Here is a 19,850-nt window from a genome sequence, read left to right on the forward strand (position 1 = left end):
ACACTCTGCTGAGGGGCCTGGTTTCGGTTGACATGTCTGAGCGAGAGTGGGTGGCAGGAAGGCGTGTGAACGAGAGAGGGCAACACGTGCAGCACACTGTTTCGAACGATGTGGAGGCGGTTTCACTCTACACACCCCTGTGTCTGTGTCTGTGTTGGTTCTTCTGACCTGAGGCCTAAACCTTTCAACTTTTAACCAAATTATGCATGTGGGGATGTGTCTCAGTGGGCTGGTTTGCTTGAGACTTTGAGAGGATGATGTAACAGTCATACACACGCTACCGTCTAAACAAGTCTGTGCATTTTCTTTCACAGAATTCACAACTTGACCTACTTCACAGACACACACACAGTCAGTAAAGAGTATCTTTTGGCTGCTAGCATCTGAAAGGGATTAACTGATTCATTATTTTAATGGGACCAATGAATAGACATCTACAAATTGCTTTCCCTCCCTGAGAGCTCACTATGTGAACTGGGCAGAGGCTGTGGAGAGTCTAGAAGACCTCTAAGACTTCTAGACTATTTGGCTGTGGGATGTCGCTTCCCTACTTTGTCTGACCATTTGTCGCCCTCTGTTGATACATTGATATAACTACAGTTGGGTTGTGGTGAATCTGGTTCTGAATCCAAATATTGAACATCAACGTTGATAAATGTATTGACATTAAGTGAATTGCTACTAAATGTCCTCACTATAACCATACCATACTTCTTACAATTCTTACAAAATAACTATAACTGCACTGTATTTTCTCCTCCAATTGTGATTTCGAACATCACGAGTGAGAGCATCCTTCAGAAGGACACAGAGAGAAGGAGGGATAATAACAATACATCCATATTCTCAATTCACCTTCTAGAAACATCTAATAAAAAATGTTTTTAGCAATCCTAATTGCGTATCCAAGACACAAGAGGGCATCATTCGATCAAATCAATTTCCGGTTGATTATTAGCTGGATAAATACCCTTGTACACAATACAAATTCCGATTACATGAATTGCAGATTACATTTTACTAAAATTATTTTTTAATTGCTATCTTCCATTTAACACCCACCTGCTGTAAAGCACTCAAAATTGACCTGTAGTGACGCAACAGTTGTTTGGGATTGTGACGTCCCATGTACACGTAGCCTAGTAGGATGTGTTCATTGAAGATGGCGGCGATGTGTCAGCCTCACTGTTCTGAACATTTGTAAGACTCTCATTTTCATTTTTCAGTATTTTGAAGTATATGATATCTTGGATTGTAAAGATAATTTCGTATTCCCAATATAATATTGAGCTATTTTGTTACAATGAGCATTTGAGAAATTAGCTAAACTGTACTGTAGGCTATTCGGTTAGCTTACTAGCTAGCCTGCCACGACTGGCTTGCTAACTGGTCAGTCACGTAAAAAGAATATGTCCGAAGTGAAGGTCCGATAGCGGATTGTGTGTCAATCAGTCTTGGAAGATTATTGCCAGTATCTAGCAAATGCGACCATATAGTTACCTCGTAGGAAATTCTTCAAACAGAGAATTTTGTTAACCTGATTTATTGGTTCGGTGCATGCACTGCCACTGTCTCGAAATGTACAAATCTGTCATCCAGCAAATGTTGCTATCTAACCTACTAACTGTCAAGAGTGTGGCTGTAGAAAGCGTAATGGTTGCCCATTGTGATTAATGCGGTGTTAGTTAGATAATGATTGCAGATGTGCTTGTCAGCAAACTGGTCAACAATGCTGCGGTGTCATAAAATGGATGGGTAACGGCGAGTTTGCTAGCCAGTATTTATTAAACAGCTGTGGTTAGATAGCTGACTAGGTAGCTAGCGAACCGGCTACCGTTAGCTGGATTGCTAACTTAATTACAATTCTCTGGACGATTACACTTAGCATACAATACTAGTACATCCAGCAGATTAGGATGTGAGAAATATTGAAACACGGCACTGTTGACTTCGTACTGTATTCATACTTAATATGAACGCTAGCAACATAGCGAAAACTAAGTTGAAGTTGGTGGGCATTTAGCCTTTCGCAATCAAATGTATTTCTATGTAACGGCAGGGCTTGACTCTGAACGAGGGGGTTAGCTCTCGCCCTGTTTCAAGGCTAGATTTCATTAAGCTATATACGCCTTGAATTGACTGCCAATGACTCTCACGTTTGCTGTTTCAAGGCACATAAGGAAGACTTCTTCTTGTGTGTTCGATTCCTGTTGATATTCCTTCAGGAAAAGTGTCTAAGCTCCAAAGTTCAAATGCAAGATTAGAATTATGTTTATCACTCTTGGCATTTGTGTTGACTGACAGTTTTGACAGTCAGACCCAAATGAAATCAACAACTGTTGTTCTACGTGTTGAGTCATTCAATAGAGAGGCTAGCTAAATATTTATCACCTGCTTCTGTAAAGACCATCTTAGTCAATTGGGTGAGTAAGCGTTTGGAAAGATTTTGCTGAACAAATCCCTAAGCTACTCTGGAATTTGTATGTTTTCTGCAAACTGGTAGAATGTGGTTGTGGCTGCATTTTTTGAAGAAATTATGTGGCAATGAAACCTATGTTTTGGGGATCTGGTGTTAATCGTCAGGTGTCATATTGGGAAGCTTGCAGAGTTGTATAATTTCACAGTCATTGTGACTTTTCTGACCCCAACACATTGGATTTCTTATGGTCAATAGTGATACATGAATGAGGAATTGTTCAAAATTTGCTTCAAGGACGTCATCGTCATTGGTTGCTGACTTTCATGATCATGCTTGTGTCCATACTTCTCTGATATGGCCCTTAATGCATACGTTGACATTGCCACGCTGCACGGATGGGCTAGGAATTGGATCACAGAGATGTAAATAAAGGTGTGCTTCTCTATCCGCATACTGTAAGCAACACAGTGACTCGCCTGTTTTCTTCTACCCACAGCCACGCCTGAATACAAACGTTTCAGTGACGTCCCTACAGAGTGGCTTGGTCTTGGGACCTTTCATACCTACAGCCATGCAACCCCCACCTCGGACAGGCCTCCCCGGGGCCTCTGGCCACCCTCCCCCAGGGGCCGGCCCCAATGCCTTTAGGAGAAACCGGCCCCACAAGCATACAGCAGGAGCCGCAGCAGCAGGCGCCATGATGGGTCCCTCACCCGCTGCTCAGCCAATGACAGACCCCTTTGCTTTCGGCAGACAAGCCCCTCCACCAATGGCTGTGGGAGGCCACCCCGTGCCTCCCAATAGCAATCACCCGCCTATGCAAGCTCCTCCCCCTGGGATGTTCTCCCAGGCTGGTGCAGGACCAGGGATGCCATCTCAACCTCTGGAGGGGGGGGCCCAGGCCCTGCCTCCGCCCTCTTCCACCCCAGGTGTGAGTCTCTTCACTCCCCACAGTACAATGTCCCCTGTCCCTTTCCCAGGACAGCTCCCATACCATCCACCTCCTGGTCCGGAGCAGGGCTATTTCAATTCTAGGGATCCAACGCCCTCTGTGACCCCCGGACCTCCTCCCTTAGCCCCGGCCCCCCTGCCCGGCCAGGCACCCTACATCCAGGGCTACCACCAAGGCAACCCTTCCCCTCAACCAATGCCCTTCCAGCCTGTGCCTCCCTCCTCAAACCAATGGGTTCCTGACCAGGTAAACCGTCCCCCCTCCGTTCAGAACTATTTCCAGCCCACTAGTGACCCTCCACCTCAGCCGTTCAGTAACCCTCCCCAGACTCAGATGCCTCCACACACACACTCGCCCCACCACGCTCCTCCTACACCCCCCCACCCCCAGTCCTACCCCCACCCCAACCCCCAAGCTCAGCCTCCTCCGCAGCACCCAGACAGGCCCTCCAGCTCCCAGTGGCCTGACCCAGCCGGGCCTGCTAACCCTCTCCAGCAACACAACTCCCATTTTCAGGCTCAGAGCTACTTCAGCCAGAACTCCGGCCCCCAGGACTTCTGGTTCAACCAGCCCCCTCCGGAGTCAGCGTATCACCAGATGGGTGCTGGTCCTGGTTCTGGTCTTGGCTTAACCAGGCCCGACTCGGCCGGATCCCACCATGGAGCCCCCCCCGGCCCGGCCCTCCACACCCAGGACTCTGGCACCATCTCCATGTTCTTCAAAGGCAATGACGTGGAGAATGAGGAGACCCTGGCTGGAGAAGGACAGGCTGTGAACGGCATTCAGGGTCATCCCGGAGGTCACCAACAACAACAGCACCCACCCCCTCACCCTGCTCCAGGTCCGGAGGTCCCCCTGGGCTACCGTGGACCTTCACCGCATGCCGACCCCTCAGTGCCCTACATGAACGACGGCAACTACGCGGCACCGATGAATCCCCACGCCCACCAGCCCACGGAGGCCCAGTTTGACCATGTGGAGAACCTGGAATGTGTCCCCAACCAGGAGGTCCTGCCCAGTGAGCCCCTGAGCATCCCAGCCGCCCAGGGAGGAGACCGCCCTAACCTGGAGACCCCTGACTCTGTAGCCCGGCCCATGAGGTCCGCCAGTGTGTCTTCCAGCTACAGCAACGTAAGCCACGGGAGTGGAACCGGCCCTGGTCCACGCCGACACCAAGGGGTGGTGGGCACCTTTATCCAACAGGAAAGCCCTCGGCCCTCTGACGATGCCCTTTCGTCTGCAGCCGCTGGCGGGTACTTTGAGCAGATCGATACCTCGCCCGCTGGAGACTTGGCTGGGTCTCACCACCAGAGCCCCCAGGAGAGGATGTATCACAGCCAGACTCCCACCCCCAGCCCACCCAAGCCCACAGGCATCTTTCAGGCCAGTGCTAACAGCTCCTTTGAGCCTGTGAGGTCCCACAGCGTTGGGGTGCGGCCCGCTGAGGTAGACCGGGCGAGGATGGTGGCGGAGAAGGGGACGGATGCAGTACATGGCAATCTGGAACAGCCACCCGACAACCTGGAGAATGTTTACGGCGCTGGAGCAGTGCTTGGTCCTGGCCCTGGTGCTGGACCAGGGGCTGGGCTTCCCCTTCTCACACACCCCCTGGGTCTCCCCCACTCGCGGCCCTCGTCCCGGGCCCACGTGGCCCAGCGGCCCTGTGAGAGCCCAGCCACCACTCTCTGGGCCCAGCACGACCCCGCCAGCCTGGGGGCCAACATCCTCCTCGCCCCAGCTGCTCCACCAGTGCTCGCCCCTCTCAGGGAGCCCAGCTCTGAGGTCATTCAGCCCCCGGAGGATGGCCCCCTGGACCTTCAGCCTCCACAGCGCGCCTCTGAGAACATGGAGAATCCCCCCAAGGTGAGTGAGGGGCTGCTGCCGGAGGCCCCGGCCCACATGGGCTACGCCTCCCTCCTGGTGGCAGACTCCCTCCACCAGCCCATTCTGATCGCCCCGCCGGCATCCAATTACAGTGTCATTGCACCTCAAGCAACCAATCTGAGCAGCCCCAGGGAGACCACGCCTCCTGTGAGACCGCCCTCGCAGCCACCCGTGGCCAATCCTCCGCCAATTGGTCCCCTTCCCTTGACGTCCAATCCTAACCCGCTTTTTGCTCTTCCACCAATGAGCTTCGGTTCTGCCCCTATAGGACAAAACCCCCTCAATCTGGCTAAAGACAGCAGGGATGGGGTTAAACAAGAGAACACCCCCCCATTGCCTCAATACCGCCCCCCTCTCTCTAGGGGCCAATCAGTGAGTGGGGACAGCCATGCTTCTCTTCCTGTTAATTCACATGCTCCTCCTCCTGCCACAACCGTTGCCGCCTCCACCAATCATAATCAACCGTCAAATTTTGAGCTGCTTGATTTCTCTATGCACCAATCGCAGATCCCGAACCAAGCCACAGGCCCTCCTCCCACCCCACAGGGCCCGCCCTTGGCCAGTAACGCCCCAGGGTTTTACCTGCAGGTGACCAAAGACGCCCAGCAGGGGGTGCGAAGTGAGCGGAGTGCCCCTCCAGCACTTGCCCCCGAACCTGTTCCGTCCCCAGCGGCCCCAAGCATCCAGCAGCCGGTCCAGGAGCCCCTTAAGGTCCCTGAACCCCAGCCAGCTCCCCAGGGCCAGGGAGATGCCGCTTTAGCCCTGACCCCTGGAACTCCACCACCCCTACAGAGGCAGCACCCACCCCCAGCACAGGGGCCTCCCGTGGGGAACGGACCTCCAACCACTGCTGCTTACCCGCCTGGACCTCCGGGACAGGTGCCTCCAGTCATCCCCCAGCAACAACCAGGGCCTCCACAGCCAGGCACCCAGCCGGTACCCACCGATCCCCTGCGACCGCCATCCTCCCTGGGGAGCCAGCAGGGCTACGGCCCCCTGCCTCCAGTCCCCGGGCAGGTGTATGGAGGGTACTATGGGGGGACCTATCCAGAGTATCCAGATGGTAGAGCCCCCTATCCCCCAGGGCAGTACCCACCCCCACCTGTGGACCCCAGAGCACAGCAGTATTACGGAGACCTCACCCATCCAACCTGTTGTGATCGTTTTTGCAATTCTTTGGAAAGCTTGTGGGGGGGTGTTTGCAGGGGCATCTACTTGTCCCTTCTGTTCCCTTGTCTGGTTGACACGACCACGTAGCATCGGTCAATAGGATACAATTGAAACTCTGACCTTTTTGTCTGTCAGGACGACCCTTACAGGCGAGCGGACCCTCGCTACCCAAGGTATGAGGGACCCAACCCAGCCTACCGAGACCCAGGGTACCAGTACCGCGAGCCCCAGGTGGAGCGGCCCAGCTCCAGGACCAGCCAGTACTCAGACAGACCCTCCTCCCGGTCAGTGGAGCCCTGACCTACCACCACCTGATCATCTTCTACAACAACATCAATGTTAATTGCTAGAGACCGTTGCTAATTGCTAGAATGCCCCCCCCCCCCCCCCCCCTCTCCATACTAAGTTTCACTTGCATAATAACCTGTACCTATAAACCATAATGAAGTCTAACTGCATAGAAGTTTCTAGTATGTAACTATAATGGTATTACTTAGGTATTTCTATGTAGTTACATTAGGGTTAATGTAGTGTTGCTAAACACTTCTGATCATGGGGACCTTATGTGGCAATGGAGTTACAGCAACGTGTAGTTAACCTTTTAGTATTCCTATTCTAACACACAGATTTACCCTAAAAGCAAATCCATTTTTGCAATTATTCAATATGTTGATGCTTGCAAATGAATCCCTCCGCTACATTCCGTTTATGTTTTGATACTTGGCTTTCCACAGGCAAGGTTACCCTGAGGACTATCAGAGAGCAAACCGAAGTGCCTACGAGGATTACTATGCAGAGTACTACAAGAAACAGTACGAGTATGGAGGTGAAGGAAACACAAGCACAATGACATTGGAACAAGAGTCCCACTGCTGCGTCGCAGCATTGTAACGAACGTGCTAACTTTGACCATCTGGCGTCCGTGTGTGTTTGTGTGTTGTCTCAGATCGCAGCAGGTGGGAAGGCTACAACGCAGCTGGAGCGTATGACCCCCGTTACCACGGTTACTACGACCAGTCGTACTGGTACAACTACGACCCAGAGGCCTACAGGGCCAGAGACCCCTACTACCAACAGACTCAGCCGCAGCCGCCACTGCAGCCGCAGCCGCCGCAGCAACAACTGCAGCCGCAGCCGCCGCTGCAGCCGCCGCAGCAGCCGCCGTACCCTGCCAGGTAAACACGCTCTCTCTTTCTTGTCCTCGCTGTTTTTCTCCGGGTTTTCTTTCGCTCTTTTTGCCCTCCTCCTCGGTTTCTCTCTCTCTTTATCTCCTTCTCTCTGCTCTCTTGCTCTGCTCTTACTCTTTCGCTTACCACAACAACTGGGTTCCGTTGGTCCTGCAGGAGAGAGGGCTACGACGACCCGTGGCGCTACTACCCCGGGTACGACTCCAGCTTCGATGACGACTACCGCCGCCAGCGGGGCGCTTACGGCGAGGAGTTCGACCGGCGCAGTTTGCACAGCGAGCAGTCGGCCCACAGCGTCCACAGCTCTCACAGCCACCACAGCCGACGCAGCAGCTTCAGCTCCAGATCCCAACAGGTGTGTGTGTGTGTCTGTGTGTGTGTCTGTGTGTGTGTCTGTGTGTGTGTGTGTTTGGTTTGTGCTCTTCGGGATCATTGGGCCTATCGCTTCCCAACCCATCCTATCCTATTGCTGGGTTCTTTTTTAATGCAGAGATTGCGTGTCTGAGCCTGTGTGTGTAGGTGTGTAACCCCTCCCCCCGGTCTCCCTGCCTCCAGAGCCAGGTGTACCGTAGCCAGCCAGACCTGGTGGCTGCAGCCTACGACGCCACCTCCTCCACCCTGGCTGTGGACTACTCCTACGCCCAGTACCCGGACCAGGCCGACGCCACCCAGAATTACGGGCAGTACCCCTACCCGGGCGACTACGCCGCAGACGGCACCTGGACCGCCGCGGAGCAGCGTAAGGACCCGGCGCCGCGCTGCGGGGAGGAAACTGGGGCTTCTTAGGGGTGTTGATGAGAGGAAAATCAGGGATCAGGGTTCACCTCTGGTTTTTCTCTATTTTTTTTTTCCCCCCCTGTCCTCTTTCTGTGCCACTCTTATCTCTCCCCCTCTCTTTTGTTTTCCCCTCTCTCATCCCCCCTCGCCCAACTTGCTCTCTCTCTCCTTTCCCCCCCCCTATCAGCTCCCCCTCGCCCCGTGACTCCAGAGAAGTACTCCGTACCCCATCGCTGCGCCCGCTTCGGCCCCGGGGGTCAGCTGATCCAGGTCCTGCCCAACCTCCCCTCCGCCGGCCAACCAGCGCTGGTGGAGATCCACAACATGGAGGTGACCATGGCAGCCCTCTTTTGATTGGCTTGAGCGTAGACACACCAAACAGCCCATCCAGCTGTTTGATTAGAACCGATCGTCTAAAATGAGTTGTGTGGTTGAGTTGGCCAACGTTAGCTGTGGTGATTGTCATGACGGGCAACTGAGATAGATTGCCCGTCGTGAGTGTGAATGTGATAACAAGGTGTGAAGTTTGGGAAGCGTGCTTCAACGTAGGGATGTAAAGTGTGAAGAGATCGAGAGCAGGCGAGAGAGCGAGGCCAAGAGAGAGAAAGAGGATGTAGAGGTAGAAAGAGAGGACACTTATTTTCAGTTCATTATTCGTGTCCTAATGGGTTCTTAACTGATCTTGATCATCCATTGACTTCTGAAGCCCATAAGTGCTGTCTGGATCTGAGCCTGGATCTGAGCCTGGATCTGAGCCTGGATCTGAGCCTGGATCTGAGCCTGGATCTGAGCCTGGATCTGAGCCTGGATCTGACCCTTCTCTCCCTCCTCTGTCCTCAGACCATGCTGCAGGACACCCCAGACCAGGCTGAGCTGCGCACCTTTCCTGGTCCTCTGGTCAGGTATGACCTTTAACCTGTCACCCTCTTTAGCGCCAAATTCAAAGCCAGTCCTGCATCACAAAGGCTGCTAACGCTAATCTGGCCCATTTCGTTACCATGACGTCAAGTGGCTGAGTCAATCCCATTTAATCCCCCTCAATTTAATCTGATATAAGTATTCGAAATGACAATCTTTTGGATAATGGTGCCGCTATTTTTTTGCGATTAAGATTCATCTCATATCCTGAAAACACCAAATAAATAGTCAGTGAATCTGTTTTTGATCGCTCCACCCCTCCAGGGAGGAGACCCACAAGGTGGACGTCATCAAGTTCGCCCACAACAAGGCAATGGAGTGTTCCCGTAGCAACGACCTGGTGGACAAGGACTCGGCCTGCCTGCTGTGGGACTTCATAGTGCTGCTCTGCCGGCAGAATGGGGTGGGTGTGCGTGTGTGTGTTTGTTGCAGGAGTTTCGTAATATATTGGAGGAGGGGGGGTTGTGGGGGTCAGAGATGGTGTTTGTGAGTGTGTGTGTAAACATGGTCTCGTGTCTCGTACCTCAGACCGTGGTGGGCACAGACATCGCTGACCTGCTGCTGAAGGAGCACCGCTCCGTCTGGTTGCCGGGGAAGTCTCCCAACGAGGCCAACCTGATCGACTTCAACAACGAGCCCCTGGCGCGCGCCGAGGAGGAGCCGGGGGCGGGGCCTCTGTCGCTGCTGTCGGACACCTTCATGACCGTCCCGGAGAACATTGGCAAGGAGACGGAGCGCTTCAGGGAGCTGCTGCTGTTCGGACGCAAGAAGGCAAGACGACAGGCTTCTGTGTCGTAGCTGCTGGGATGAATGCTGTTGGTCAGAGGGAGAGACGTTTGATTAGTGTGTGTGTGTGTTCCCTTATGGTATGATTCTTGTATGGCTGTGAGTGTATGATTTGTGTGTGTGTTAACCCTCGCTATGCTGGTCCTGCAGGATGCCCTGGAGGCAGCTATGAAGGTGGGCCTGTGGGGCCACGCCCTGCTGTTAGCCAGTAAGATGGACAACAGGACCCACGCCCGTGTCATGACCAGGTAAGGGAGTGGGACAGGGCTACTGTGGACTCCTAGCTATGACCCTTTTATCCGAAGCAGCTTACGGGTGTGGATTTGAACTTGCCATCTCTGGATCTGCGGTCAAATGATTAACCACTGAACTATACCTTTCCCAACTAAAAGATGTAATGCTTATACGTGTCATATTAGCTTAAATTAGTTCCTAAATTGAAGGAACCGGGGCTCAGGGCCTGAAAGTGTTTGTTTGAAGCTGAATGTGGTCATGTGTGATTGTGTTGGAAGTGTGTGAGTGTGTGTGGTGTGCTGGAAGTGTAAGAGAGGTTTCTGGGTAGAGGGTAACACTTTGTGGCGGTCTCCTAGGTTTGCCAACAGCCTTCCGATCAACGACCCTCTCCAGACCGTCTACCAGCTCATGTCTGGCAGGATGCCCGCCTCTGCCACGGTGAGCACAGCTGTGTGTGTGTGTTTGTGTTGGTGTGTGTGTGTGCGCGTGTGTGTGTTTGTATGTGCATGTCCAGGAAAGATCAGCAAAGTGCCCTTTTCCCCTGATCTCTTATTTAAGACAATTATCATTTAGCATCAATGTTATGGATTGTTTTAAGCACTCAAACTGTTTCTCTCTCTCTCTCTCTCTCTCTCTCGCTCGCTCGCTCGCTCTCTCGCTCTCTCTCTCTCCCTGTGTCTCTCTCTCTCGCTCTCTCTCTCTCTCTCTGTGTCTCTCTCTCTCTCTGTGTGTCTCTCTCTCTCTCTGTCTCTCCACCAGTGTTGTGGGGATGAGAAGTGGGGTGACTGGCGCCCTCATCTGGCCATGGTGCTGTCTAACCTCACGCACACCCTGGACCTGGACACACGCACCATCACCACCATGGGAGACACTCTGGGTAAAACACACACACAGTACAAAAAGAACAGGGTTCAGTTTTAGCATCACTATATTAATAAGAATGCGTTTTCTATGTGTGCGCTCTAGCCTCCAAGGGTCTGTTTGATGCGGCTCACTTCTGCTACCTGATGGCCCAGGTGGGGCTGGGCGTGTTCACCAAGAAGAGCACCAAGATGGTCCTGGTCGGATCCAACCACAGGTCAGTCGCACAAAAAGATGTTTGGATTTATTTTCAAGAGGCCCACCCCTCAGGCGAGACAGATTCCAGAATCAGGAACACAACACGTCGAGGATTCTTGACATGTGACGGTTGCTTCTCTCCCCCAGCCTGTCCTTCTACCAGTTTGCCACCAACGAGGCCATCCAGAGGACAGAGTCCTACGAGTATGCCCAGTCTCTGGGCTCCCAGCCCATCTCTCTGCCCAACTTCCAGGTCTGACTCCACCTCACACACGCACACAAAACAAGTATATCCTTTGGGGGATTTCAAATGCACCCTTTTGGAGGATACTGAGGATTGTTTCTTGGTTTGGTGGTTCATTGTTTTCTTTCCTCCTCCCTTCCCTCCATCCTCTCTCCTCCTACTCCCTTCCCTCCATCCTCTCTCCTCCTCCTCCCTTCCCTCCATCCTCTCTCTCCTCCTACTCCCTTCCCTCCATCCTCTCTCCTCCTACTCCCTTCCCTCCATCCTCTCTCTCCTCCTACTCCCTTCCCTCCATCCTCTCTCCTCCTACTCCCTTCCCTCCATCCTCTCTCCTCCTCCCTTCCCTCTCTCCTCCTCCTCCCTCCTCCTCCTCCTCCTCTGCAGGTGTTCAAGCTGGTGTATGCGTGTCGGCTGGCGGAGGCCGGGCTGTGTGCTCAGGCCTTCCACTACTGTGAGGTCATCTCCAGGAGCGTGCTCATGCAGCCCTCCTACCACTCCCCAGTGTTCATCAGCCAGCTCATACAGGTGCGCGCACACACACACACACACACTCACTCATGTACACACGCACTCATGTACACAAGTCCGTACTTTGTACTTTTAATTACCACAAAGTTACCAAGTCAGTCAAGCCAAATACAAGTTCAAGAAATCAAAGTATTTATTGCAGATCGGCAAGGTCCTAATGTCTGGTACACCCACATTGAGTATCTCAAAGGTTTGGACCATGAACACAGAATGATGAGCAGGTTATATAGTATCACATTTAGGGAGTTTTTACTCTTGCACTAGAAACCAAGTTAGGGCTAACATGATTTCGGCCAGCATTGCAGAAATCATTTTATTCAACAGGTGGTCAGTGGGAGCATAACTGGTCACTTCTCCTTTTCCATTTCACTGTACAGAGTTGCATGGCGTAATGCACTCTGGGATATCTTGACCTTTCATCAGTGAGTCTTTAGCCCCATTCTATCAAGGACCAACATGTGACTATACAGGTGTAAACAAGCTTTGGGATCAATCAGCATAAGCACTTGTATAAATGATACAAGCTACATAATTCATAGACACAATGATAGGAAGGCATACTAAATGTTTCTCCTCGACAGTAAGTCTGGTGATACAAGGACAAGGTGGTTTGTCTGAGCACAGTGAAAGCAGGCTTGTGGTTTCCTTTTGTTCCATGAGCTGCAGGCTGCAGTTCTGCTTTTTAGACAAGGACATGAACAAGTCACGACCACACAAACTGTTGCAGCAGGATGTGTAAGAGTGATATAGTAATCATTTGTTATCATCTTTAATCACTGTTAATTGATCAGTGGTTCATGACAGACCTCTTCAACATGCAGACACACACACACACACACACACACAGGACCATATGCACAGGTATGCTGTTACACACTATTGCCTACAGACACACACTGTCTCGCTTACAGCAACAGACAGTTGTACACAAATGCACATGCAGTACTGACTCATGTCTGAGAAACACTCATTTAGCCTACTTCCTTCTCCTTCTGTGTCTTCATTCTGAGGGTAGCCAAGATCCTGTCTGTCTGAAAGATCCTGTCTGTCTGTCAGACCCTGTCTGTCTGTCAGACCCTGTCTGTCTGAAAGACCCAGTCTGCCTGACAGACCCCTGTCTGCCTGACAGACCCCTGTCTGTCTGTTAGACCCTGTCTGTCTGTCTGTCAGACCCTGTCTGTCTGTCAGACCCTGTCTGTCTGAAATAGCCTGTCTGTCTGAAAGAGCCTGTCTGTCTGAAAGAGCCTGTCTGTCTGACAGACCCTGTCTGTCTGAAAGACCCTGTCTGTCTGCATAAGTGCGAATGCTACTGGGAGAAAGGATGCCGGGTCTGATCCATGTCTCTGGTGTTGATTGCAGATGTCTGAGAGGCTGCGGTTCTTCGACCCCCAGCTGAAGGAGAGACCTGAGCAGGAGCTCTTCAACGAGCCAGACTGGCTCATTCACCTCCGCCAGCTGGATGGACAGATCAGGGTGAGGAGGGAGGGAGAGAGAGGGGGAGGGACAGAGAGAGAGAGTACATCGAAATCCCTGGTGTGACTGTTCCATTCTCTTCCCAGACGGGGGTGATAGCCTACAACGCAGACAGGGCCACTCCTCAGCCGTATGACTGCAGCACCCCCAGCTCTGAGTTGGACCAGGCCAGCCCTTCAGAGCCGTATGCCCCACCCCTAGAGATGGATGGCCCCGCCCCCAACAACCCTCTGATGTCATCGCTCCTGCCTGGGCCGCCTCCCCAAGGTGTGCAGCTGATGCCTCCAGGTGTGCGCGCACGCAGGGGAGAGAGAGAGAGACACTCAAACATGTTTCCATGTCAAACACTTCAATAGTACAATAACAACTCCACACACAACTCACCCAGCTCTGTGTTGTCTTCCAGCTCCCCCTAACATCCTCCAGGATGGCATGATCTCCCAGCCTCAGTCCTCCGGCGAGGGGATCCAGCTGTACCCGGCTGCTCCCTCCCTCCCTGGCCCAACGGGTCCGATCCCCATCCCGGGCTACCCTCCACAGGCTCACGGCTTCGCAGCCCCCTACCAGCACCAACCGTCCCCCCAGCAGCACCTGCCCCCCCAGCAGCACCTGCCCCCCCAGCAGCACCTTCCCCCCCAGCAACACCTGCCCCCCCAGCAGCACCTTCCCCCCCAGCAGCACCTGCCCCCCCAGCAGCACCTTCCCCCCCAGCAGCACATGATCCCCGACCAACCAGAGATGTACCCCAGACAGCAGATGGGACCCCCCCAGATGGGTCATCCCCCGCCCACCCAGATGCAGCACCCCCCTCCACAGCAGCAGCCCCAGATCCCCCCCCCGCACATGCCCCCTCCTCACATGTACCCTGGAGAGCTGTCCATGCCCCCCCCCCAGGACCTGCAGCAGCCCTGCCCCATGCCGGCCTCCCCCGTCAGGAACAACTTCACCCCTCAGATGGACTTCTACGACCAGATGGCTCACATGGTCAGTGGATGACTCGGCGCTTCTGTCTCGGCCTCTACTCTGTGTTGGTGTGTTTGGTCTAACGCTGTGTGTGTGTGTGTGTTCAGGGCCCAGGGAGGAGGTCCAGGACGACTTCCCAGTCCTCAATGCACATGGTAGGTCCCACCTGTCCCATCCCTGTGGACCTCTGTCTGTCTCTGCCCCACCCCTCCTCTAACATACCCGTACCTCCCCTGGCTCCCCCCCAGGGCCCCCCCGGACGGCGTTCTCGCACCGTCTCCGAGTCCTCCACTCACTCGGGGGGCCGAGAGAGGAGCAACTCAGCCGTCAAGCAGTCGTCCCCCCCTCCTCCCTCCATCCCGGAGCAGCCCCGCAAGGTGGAACCCAAGAAGCCCAAGAAGGACTCTCCCAAAAAGGTGCGCGCGCGCGCAGGGACGGACGCACTCTTCCGTACACACACAGGCTCAGCTTCAAAAAGGCTCTTTTCAATGAGGTTTAATATCTCCTCTGTCTTTGTCTCTGTCTCTCCATTCTACTCTCTGTCCCTCCTCTTTCGTTCTTCCGTCTTTCCCTTGTTTTCTTTCTCTCTATTTCTCCATCTCTCTCTCTCTCCATCTCTCTCTCTCTCCATCTCTCTCTCTCTCTCTCCGTCTGTGTCCCTCCCTCCGGCAGGGAGGAGGAGGTGGTGGTGGTGGTGGCTGGCTCAACTGGCTCTATAGGAAAGGGAAGAATGAGGCCCACCTGCCGGATGACAAGAACAAGTCTGTGAGTCCTGAACCATCCCACACCTCTGCTGACCCAGGATCCTGGGTCATCCTGTACTGCTGTCACTGTCTGAGGCGACACCGCTCTGCTTCTGTGCCTCAGTCCCTGACCCGGTGTGTGTGTGTGTGTGTTCTCTCAGATCGTTTGGGACGAGGACAAGCAGAAGTGGGTGAACAATGAGGAGCCTGAGGAGGAGGTGGGTTTCATACTGCACACGTGTGTGTGTGCGTGCGTGTGTGTGTGTGTGTGTGTGTGTGTGTGTGTGTGTGTGAGGAGGTGGGCGGAGCCAACGGGGACACAGATCAAACCCCACCTCAGTGACAGGCGTTTGGAAAGTAACTCGTCACTTTTGTCTGTCTGTGACACTGGGTATATATCACTTTACCTCCTCTTCTCCACCTCCAGAGCAAGCCCCCACCTCCCCCTCCTTCTGGCTTCCCCAAGATGGCGCCCATGGCCGGGCCTCCTGGAGGACCCGGGGCGCTCCCCGGTGGAGGTCCACCTGTCAACATGTTCTCCAGGAGAGCAGGTGACACACACACACACACACACACACCAGATGTGAGGACGTTTGATGTTTTATCATGAGAAAATTACAAATGATTCCTCCCTCCGTCAGGCACTAAGAGCCGCTACGTGGACGTGATGAACCCGGGAGGCAGATCCGGCCCCAAACCCGGAGGCTCCATTCCTGCCCCGGCCGACCTCTTTGCCCCCCTGGCGCCCATGCCCATGCCAGCCAACCTGTTTGTGCCTGGAGCAGGTAGGCACACCTTGTAGCTGTGGGTGTGAGTGTGTAAACAGATGTACAGATGCTGTTATTACCTCATGCTCTCTCCCTAATGCCCTCCTCTCTCACTCTTACTCTCTCTCTCTCTCTCTCTCTCTCTCTCTCTCTCTCTCTCTGACTTTCTCTCACGCTCTCTCTCTCGCTCTCTCTCTCACGCTCTCTCGCTCAATCTCTCTCTCTCTCAGCTTCAGAGGAGCAGCAGCCGATGGAGGGCAGTGTCCCAGAGATGGGGTCGAGTCAGGAGCAGGGAGCTCCCAACCCCAGTGCTGTCCCTCAGGTAGCACACAAACACACACATCGTCATTTATTTTATATCAAATAAAATCATAGTTATGAATTCTTATAGTTGAGGGAATACTAGCCCATGACGTCTGGCGGCAGTAACTCTATTGTCAGAACTGATGATGTTGGATTTGTTTGTTTACCTCCAGATGTTCAACCCCACACTGTTGCCCCCTGGTCCAGAGGGGCCGCCCATGCTTGAAGGAACACGGTCAGGGGAGGTAGGACGACCTTTAACCTCTCTGTATGGACCCTGTAGTTGGCTGCTCTACCATTCACCCTCATGCTCTCATTCAAACACGATGCTCCACTGCTAACAGTCATCAGTGAGAATAAGAGAGTGTGTGTGTGTGTGTGTGTGTGTGTGTGTGTGTGTGTGCGTGCGTGCGTGCGTGCGTGCGTGCGTGCGTGCCAGATTTTTGCCTCATAACCACTCAAACAAGATAACTTCATCCCACTGGCTGTTAGCCTAATATGGTCTCAATCCCACGCTAAGATTACACACATGCTGCTGTTTGATCCTCTCTAATGTGGGTGGTTTAATCTGAGTGTGGTGGCGGAGGGTACAATCTGCCTCATGGGATGATTAATCTGGGTGTTTGGTTGTGTGTGTCCCGTCCTGTCTCTCTCCTCTCCGCTGTCCTCAGCTCTCACGCTCTAGCTCAATGAGTTCTTTATCACGAGAAGTGAGTCAGCATTTAAACCAGGTACCTCTAGCTGGGCGTCCAACACGCCTGTTCCCCCCCCCCCCTCCTCCACCCCACCTGCCGTACCCCAGCTCACTCTCTACCCCCCAGCTCATCTCACGGCTCGCCTCACCACCTGACAGCCCACACACACATGCACACACACCAAAATGCCTGCATCTCCCTCTCCTTTCTGCCATGCCAATCTGTCTGTCTCCAGCACAACAACTCTCACAGTTTTTTTAAACCAACCCAGCCGTCATATTTGAGCACAGTCATCCTCCTAATAGGAGCAGAGTAAGGCCTGTTGCAGGTGTGATGTGAAGGCATGGTCCCACTCGACAGGGGGCACTTTGTCCAATAAGAGATGCCACCATTTACTAGAATGAATGTCATTGGCTGCGTTCGTCATTTGATCCAAAAAGAAAGTGGGAGCCATGCTGGAGACAGGCACCCCCCCCACCTGGACTGTTCCCATGGCAACATATTAACCCTCCACGCTATGCATGCTTATTAACACCGGGGGGGGGGGGGGGGGGGGGGGGGGGCGTGGCTAAGTTGCCCCTTCTGTTCCTCGTCATGACACACCCCCCAATCCTGGGTGTCCAGCAGGATGATTTCATCATGTGAATTGTGACATCACATCAGAATGGTGGTTGAAGAGGCTCCACCTCTACCTGTTCTCTGTATGATGATGTGGAGAGGCATATCTGGGTCTTAAACTCTGACACACACAGCTCACAGCTCTCTACACAGCCCACAGTGAGGGGGAAGTTCATTACACCAGAGTTGCCATTCTAACTCGATTTGTTATTGCTCCATTTAGGCACCCCCTGCCCAAGGAGCTCCTCCCTCTGGAGGCGTTACCTTCTATAACCCCGCCCAGTTTGCACAGGTAAGTGTTTGATGGTCATTTCTGAATGAGGACCTTCACCCTACGACAATTCAACATAATTTTCATTTCATCTTTCTAAATAAAATTACGCAAAGTGAAACCCGGCTACATAGCCGATGCATCATCTATGATTTCTTTACAGATTCATGTTTTTTATAATGTAATACATATATTAAAGACACCACAATCGTAATAGTAATCTGACATTTCATTGTTTTCTCCTCCCCCCCCCCCCCCCCCCCCCCACCACCCCTCCAGGCGAGCGCTCCGTCGGGAGCAGGGAGACAGAGGTTGGGTCGGCTGGGAGGTCAGAGAGAGTACCCAACACTTAAGTAGTCATCCCATCCCAACCGACACAGCAGCTCTGGAACAGACTTAACAGATTGTCGTGGCAACCCCAGAAACGGCCGAAGCACACTGCCCTCACAGAAGGAATGACCTCGCCCCTCCTCCAGCCCCACGAGAACCTGCGTGACGACCCTCATCCAACCACTCGTTCATCTCGTCTCTCAGCCTCTAGGTTTCGTCGGAGTTGAGACATTTTTTTCTAGATTGATTTATTTTGCAGGCAACCTTTGTTCATGAAGGGCTTCTTTTTCCTCCTGTATCCAGACTAACTTGTGTCACACACAAGTTACGGAACGCTTCGTCCTAGACAGCTGGCGGTCGTACAGAGAGGGTACGATGAGCTCTGACAGAGGCCCCGCCCCCTAACAGAGGCCCTGCCCCCTAACACACACCTCCCATCTCCAAACACTGGAGCTGACATGGGGACGGCCAAGACCTCACCTGTTGGTTTGGTTTCATCATCCCCACAGTGTGCTTCAGGTCCATCTGGTGATCTGAGCATTTGGGAAGAGGAAGAGAATACGGGCACATCTTCATAGTGTGTGTGTGTGTAGAATGTGTGTGGCTACTTGGTGGTTATCGAGAGACTGGAGGTGGCTTGTGTTGTGAGTGTGTTGTGTGTGTGTGTGCTGGGTTCTCTTCTCCTCAGTCCCCTCATAACAGTAGTGGTCCAGAGGGCTGGCTTGGGGCACAGTCGGTTATGCACCCAGACATCAGGGGGCATTGGCAGACCTCAGCCCTTCCAGGAACGGTAGACAATTTGGCGTGAATGTTTTTTGTTTTTTTTTATATTTATTTAATGTTTCCTGCCCATGTGTCAGCACCATGCCAGTCAAGCCTCTAAGCCAGGCACTGTTTCCCCACCATCTTTCACTTTCCCCATTGAGAGCGTCAGGAACTTAGGAGTGACCTTCGCGACCGCAGGATTCAGGACCGAGGCAACCATTTTTAAATGTGATTCCCAATAAATCTATCCAAATATTTGTATATCTGATTGATTGTATTTATAAGCTGTAGTCAATTTAACGTGTGTGGAGAGCAACTAATTTTATTTTCTTCCTGATTTAGCTTTGAAGTACAGATTAGACTCATGATAGATAATATACCTGAATTCACTTTCTGATCATTTGTACCGACAGCTTCTGCATTTGGAAATTGCCAGTTATGAGATGTGAAATGAAAACTAATTTAACTGAAACTGCTATCTCACTTTAATTTTCAATGGCTGACTGTTGTTTTTTTTCTCTTCATTATTTGGTATTACCTAGAATCCCTGCTCCTTTTCAGTTATGTTTCTGTTTAGAGACCACCAGATTGATTTCCAAAGGTCCCCTAATGTTTGGAGAAAAATAGTGATTTATCTTCGTGTTTAGAATGCACCCTTGTAAAATTGACAAAAAAAACATGGTAATAAAGATATTTTTGCGCTCTTTAGCACTTTGAAAGAAACACTGTGTGCCTTGGATGTGTCATTATCTGTTTTAGGAAGC

General features: G+C 52.6%; 1 protein-coding gene across 1 annotated transcript; it reads left to right on the plus strand.

Annotated features, from left to right (window-relative positions):
* Window positions 1-1,149: 1,149 nt before the first annotated feature.
* On the plus strand, window positions 1,150-19,809 carry sec16a (SEC16 homolog A, endoplasmic reticulum export factor). The gene is made up of 31 exons (XM_067249706.1): window positions 1,150-1,200; window positions 2,916-6,385; window positions 6,557-6,709; window positions 7,160-7,251; window positions 7,372-7,600; window positions 7,769-7,967; window positions 8,168-8,351; window positions 8,577-8,719; window positions 9,230-9,291; window positions 9,572-9,710; window positions 9,836-10,078; window positions 10,244-10,341; window positions 10,684-10,765; window positions 11,087-11,204; window positions 11,294-11,405; window positions 11,534-11,639; window positions 12,015-12,155; window positions 13,518-13,631; window positions 13,718-13,919; window positions 14,038-14,615; window positions 14,702-14,749; window positions 14,843-15,010; window positions 15,267-15,359; window positions 15,499-15,555; window positions 15,765-15,888; window positions 15,979-16,122; window positions 16,335-16,426; window positions 16,581-16,652; window positions 17,079-17,138; window positions 17,944-18,012; window positions 18,271-19,809. The coding sequence occupies exons 2-31, from the start codon at window positions 2,991-2,993 to the stop codon at window positions 18,346-18,348; spliced, it is 7,395 nt and encodes a 2,464-aa protein (XP_067105807.1). The 5' UTR covers window positions 1,150-1,200; window positions 2,916-2,990; the 3' UTR covers window positions 18,349-19,809.
* The last annotated feature ends 41 nt before the right edge of the window (window positions 19,810-19,850 follow it).

This window comes from Osmerus mordax, chromosome 14 (assembly GCF_038355195.1).
Source record: "Osmerus mordax isolate fOsmMor3 chromosome 14, fOsmMor3.pri, whole genome shotgun sequence".
Taxonomy (NCBI): Eukaryota; Metazoa; Chordata; class Actinopteri; order Osmeriformes; family Osmeridae; genus Osmerus; species Osmerus mordax.

Coding starts and splice junctions, on each gene's coding strand:
- sec16a (XM_067249706.1), top strand. CDS start 2,991: ATGCAACCCCCACCTCGGACAGGCCTCCCCGGGGCCTCTGGCCACCCT. Junction 14,750..14,842: donor CCCAGTCCTCAATGCACATG/GTAGGTCCCACC, acceptor GCTCCCCCCCAG/GGCCCCCCCGGACGGCGTTC. Junction 16,427..16,580: donor ACCCCAGTGCTGTCCCTCAG/GTAGCACACAAA, acceptor GTTTACCTCCAG/ATGTTCAACCCCACACTGTT.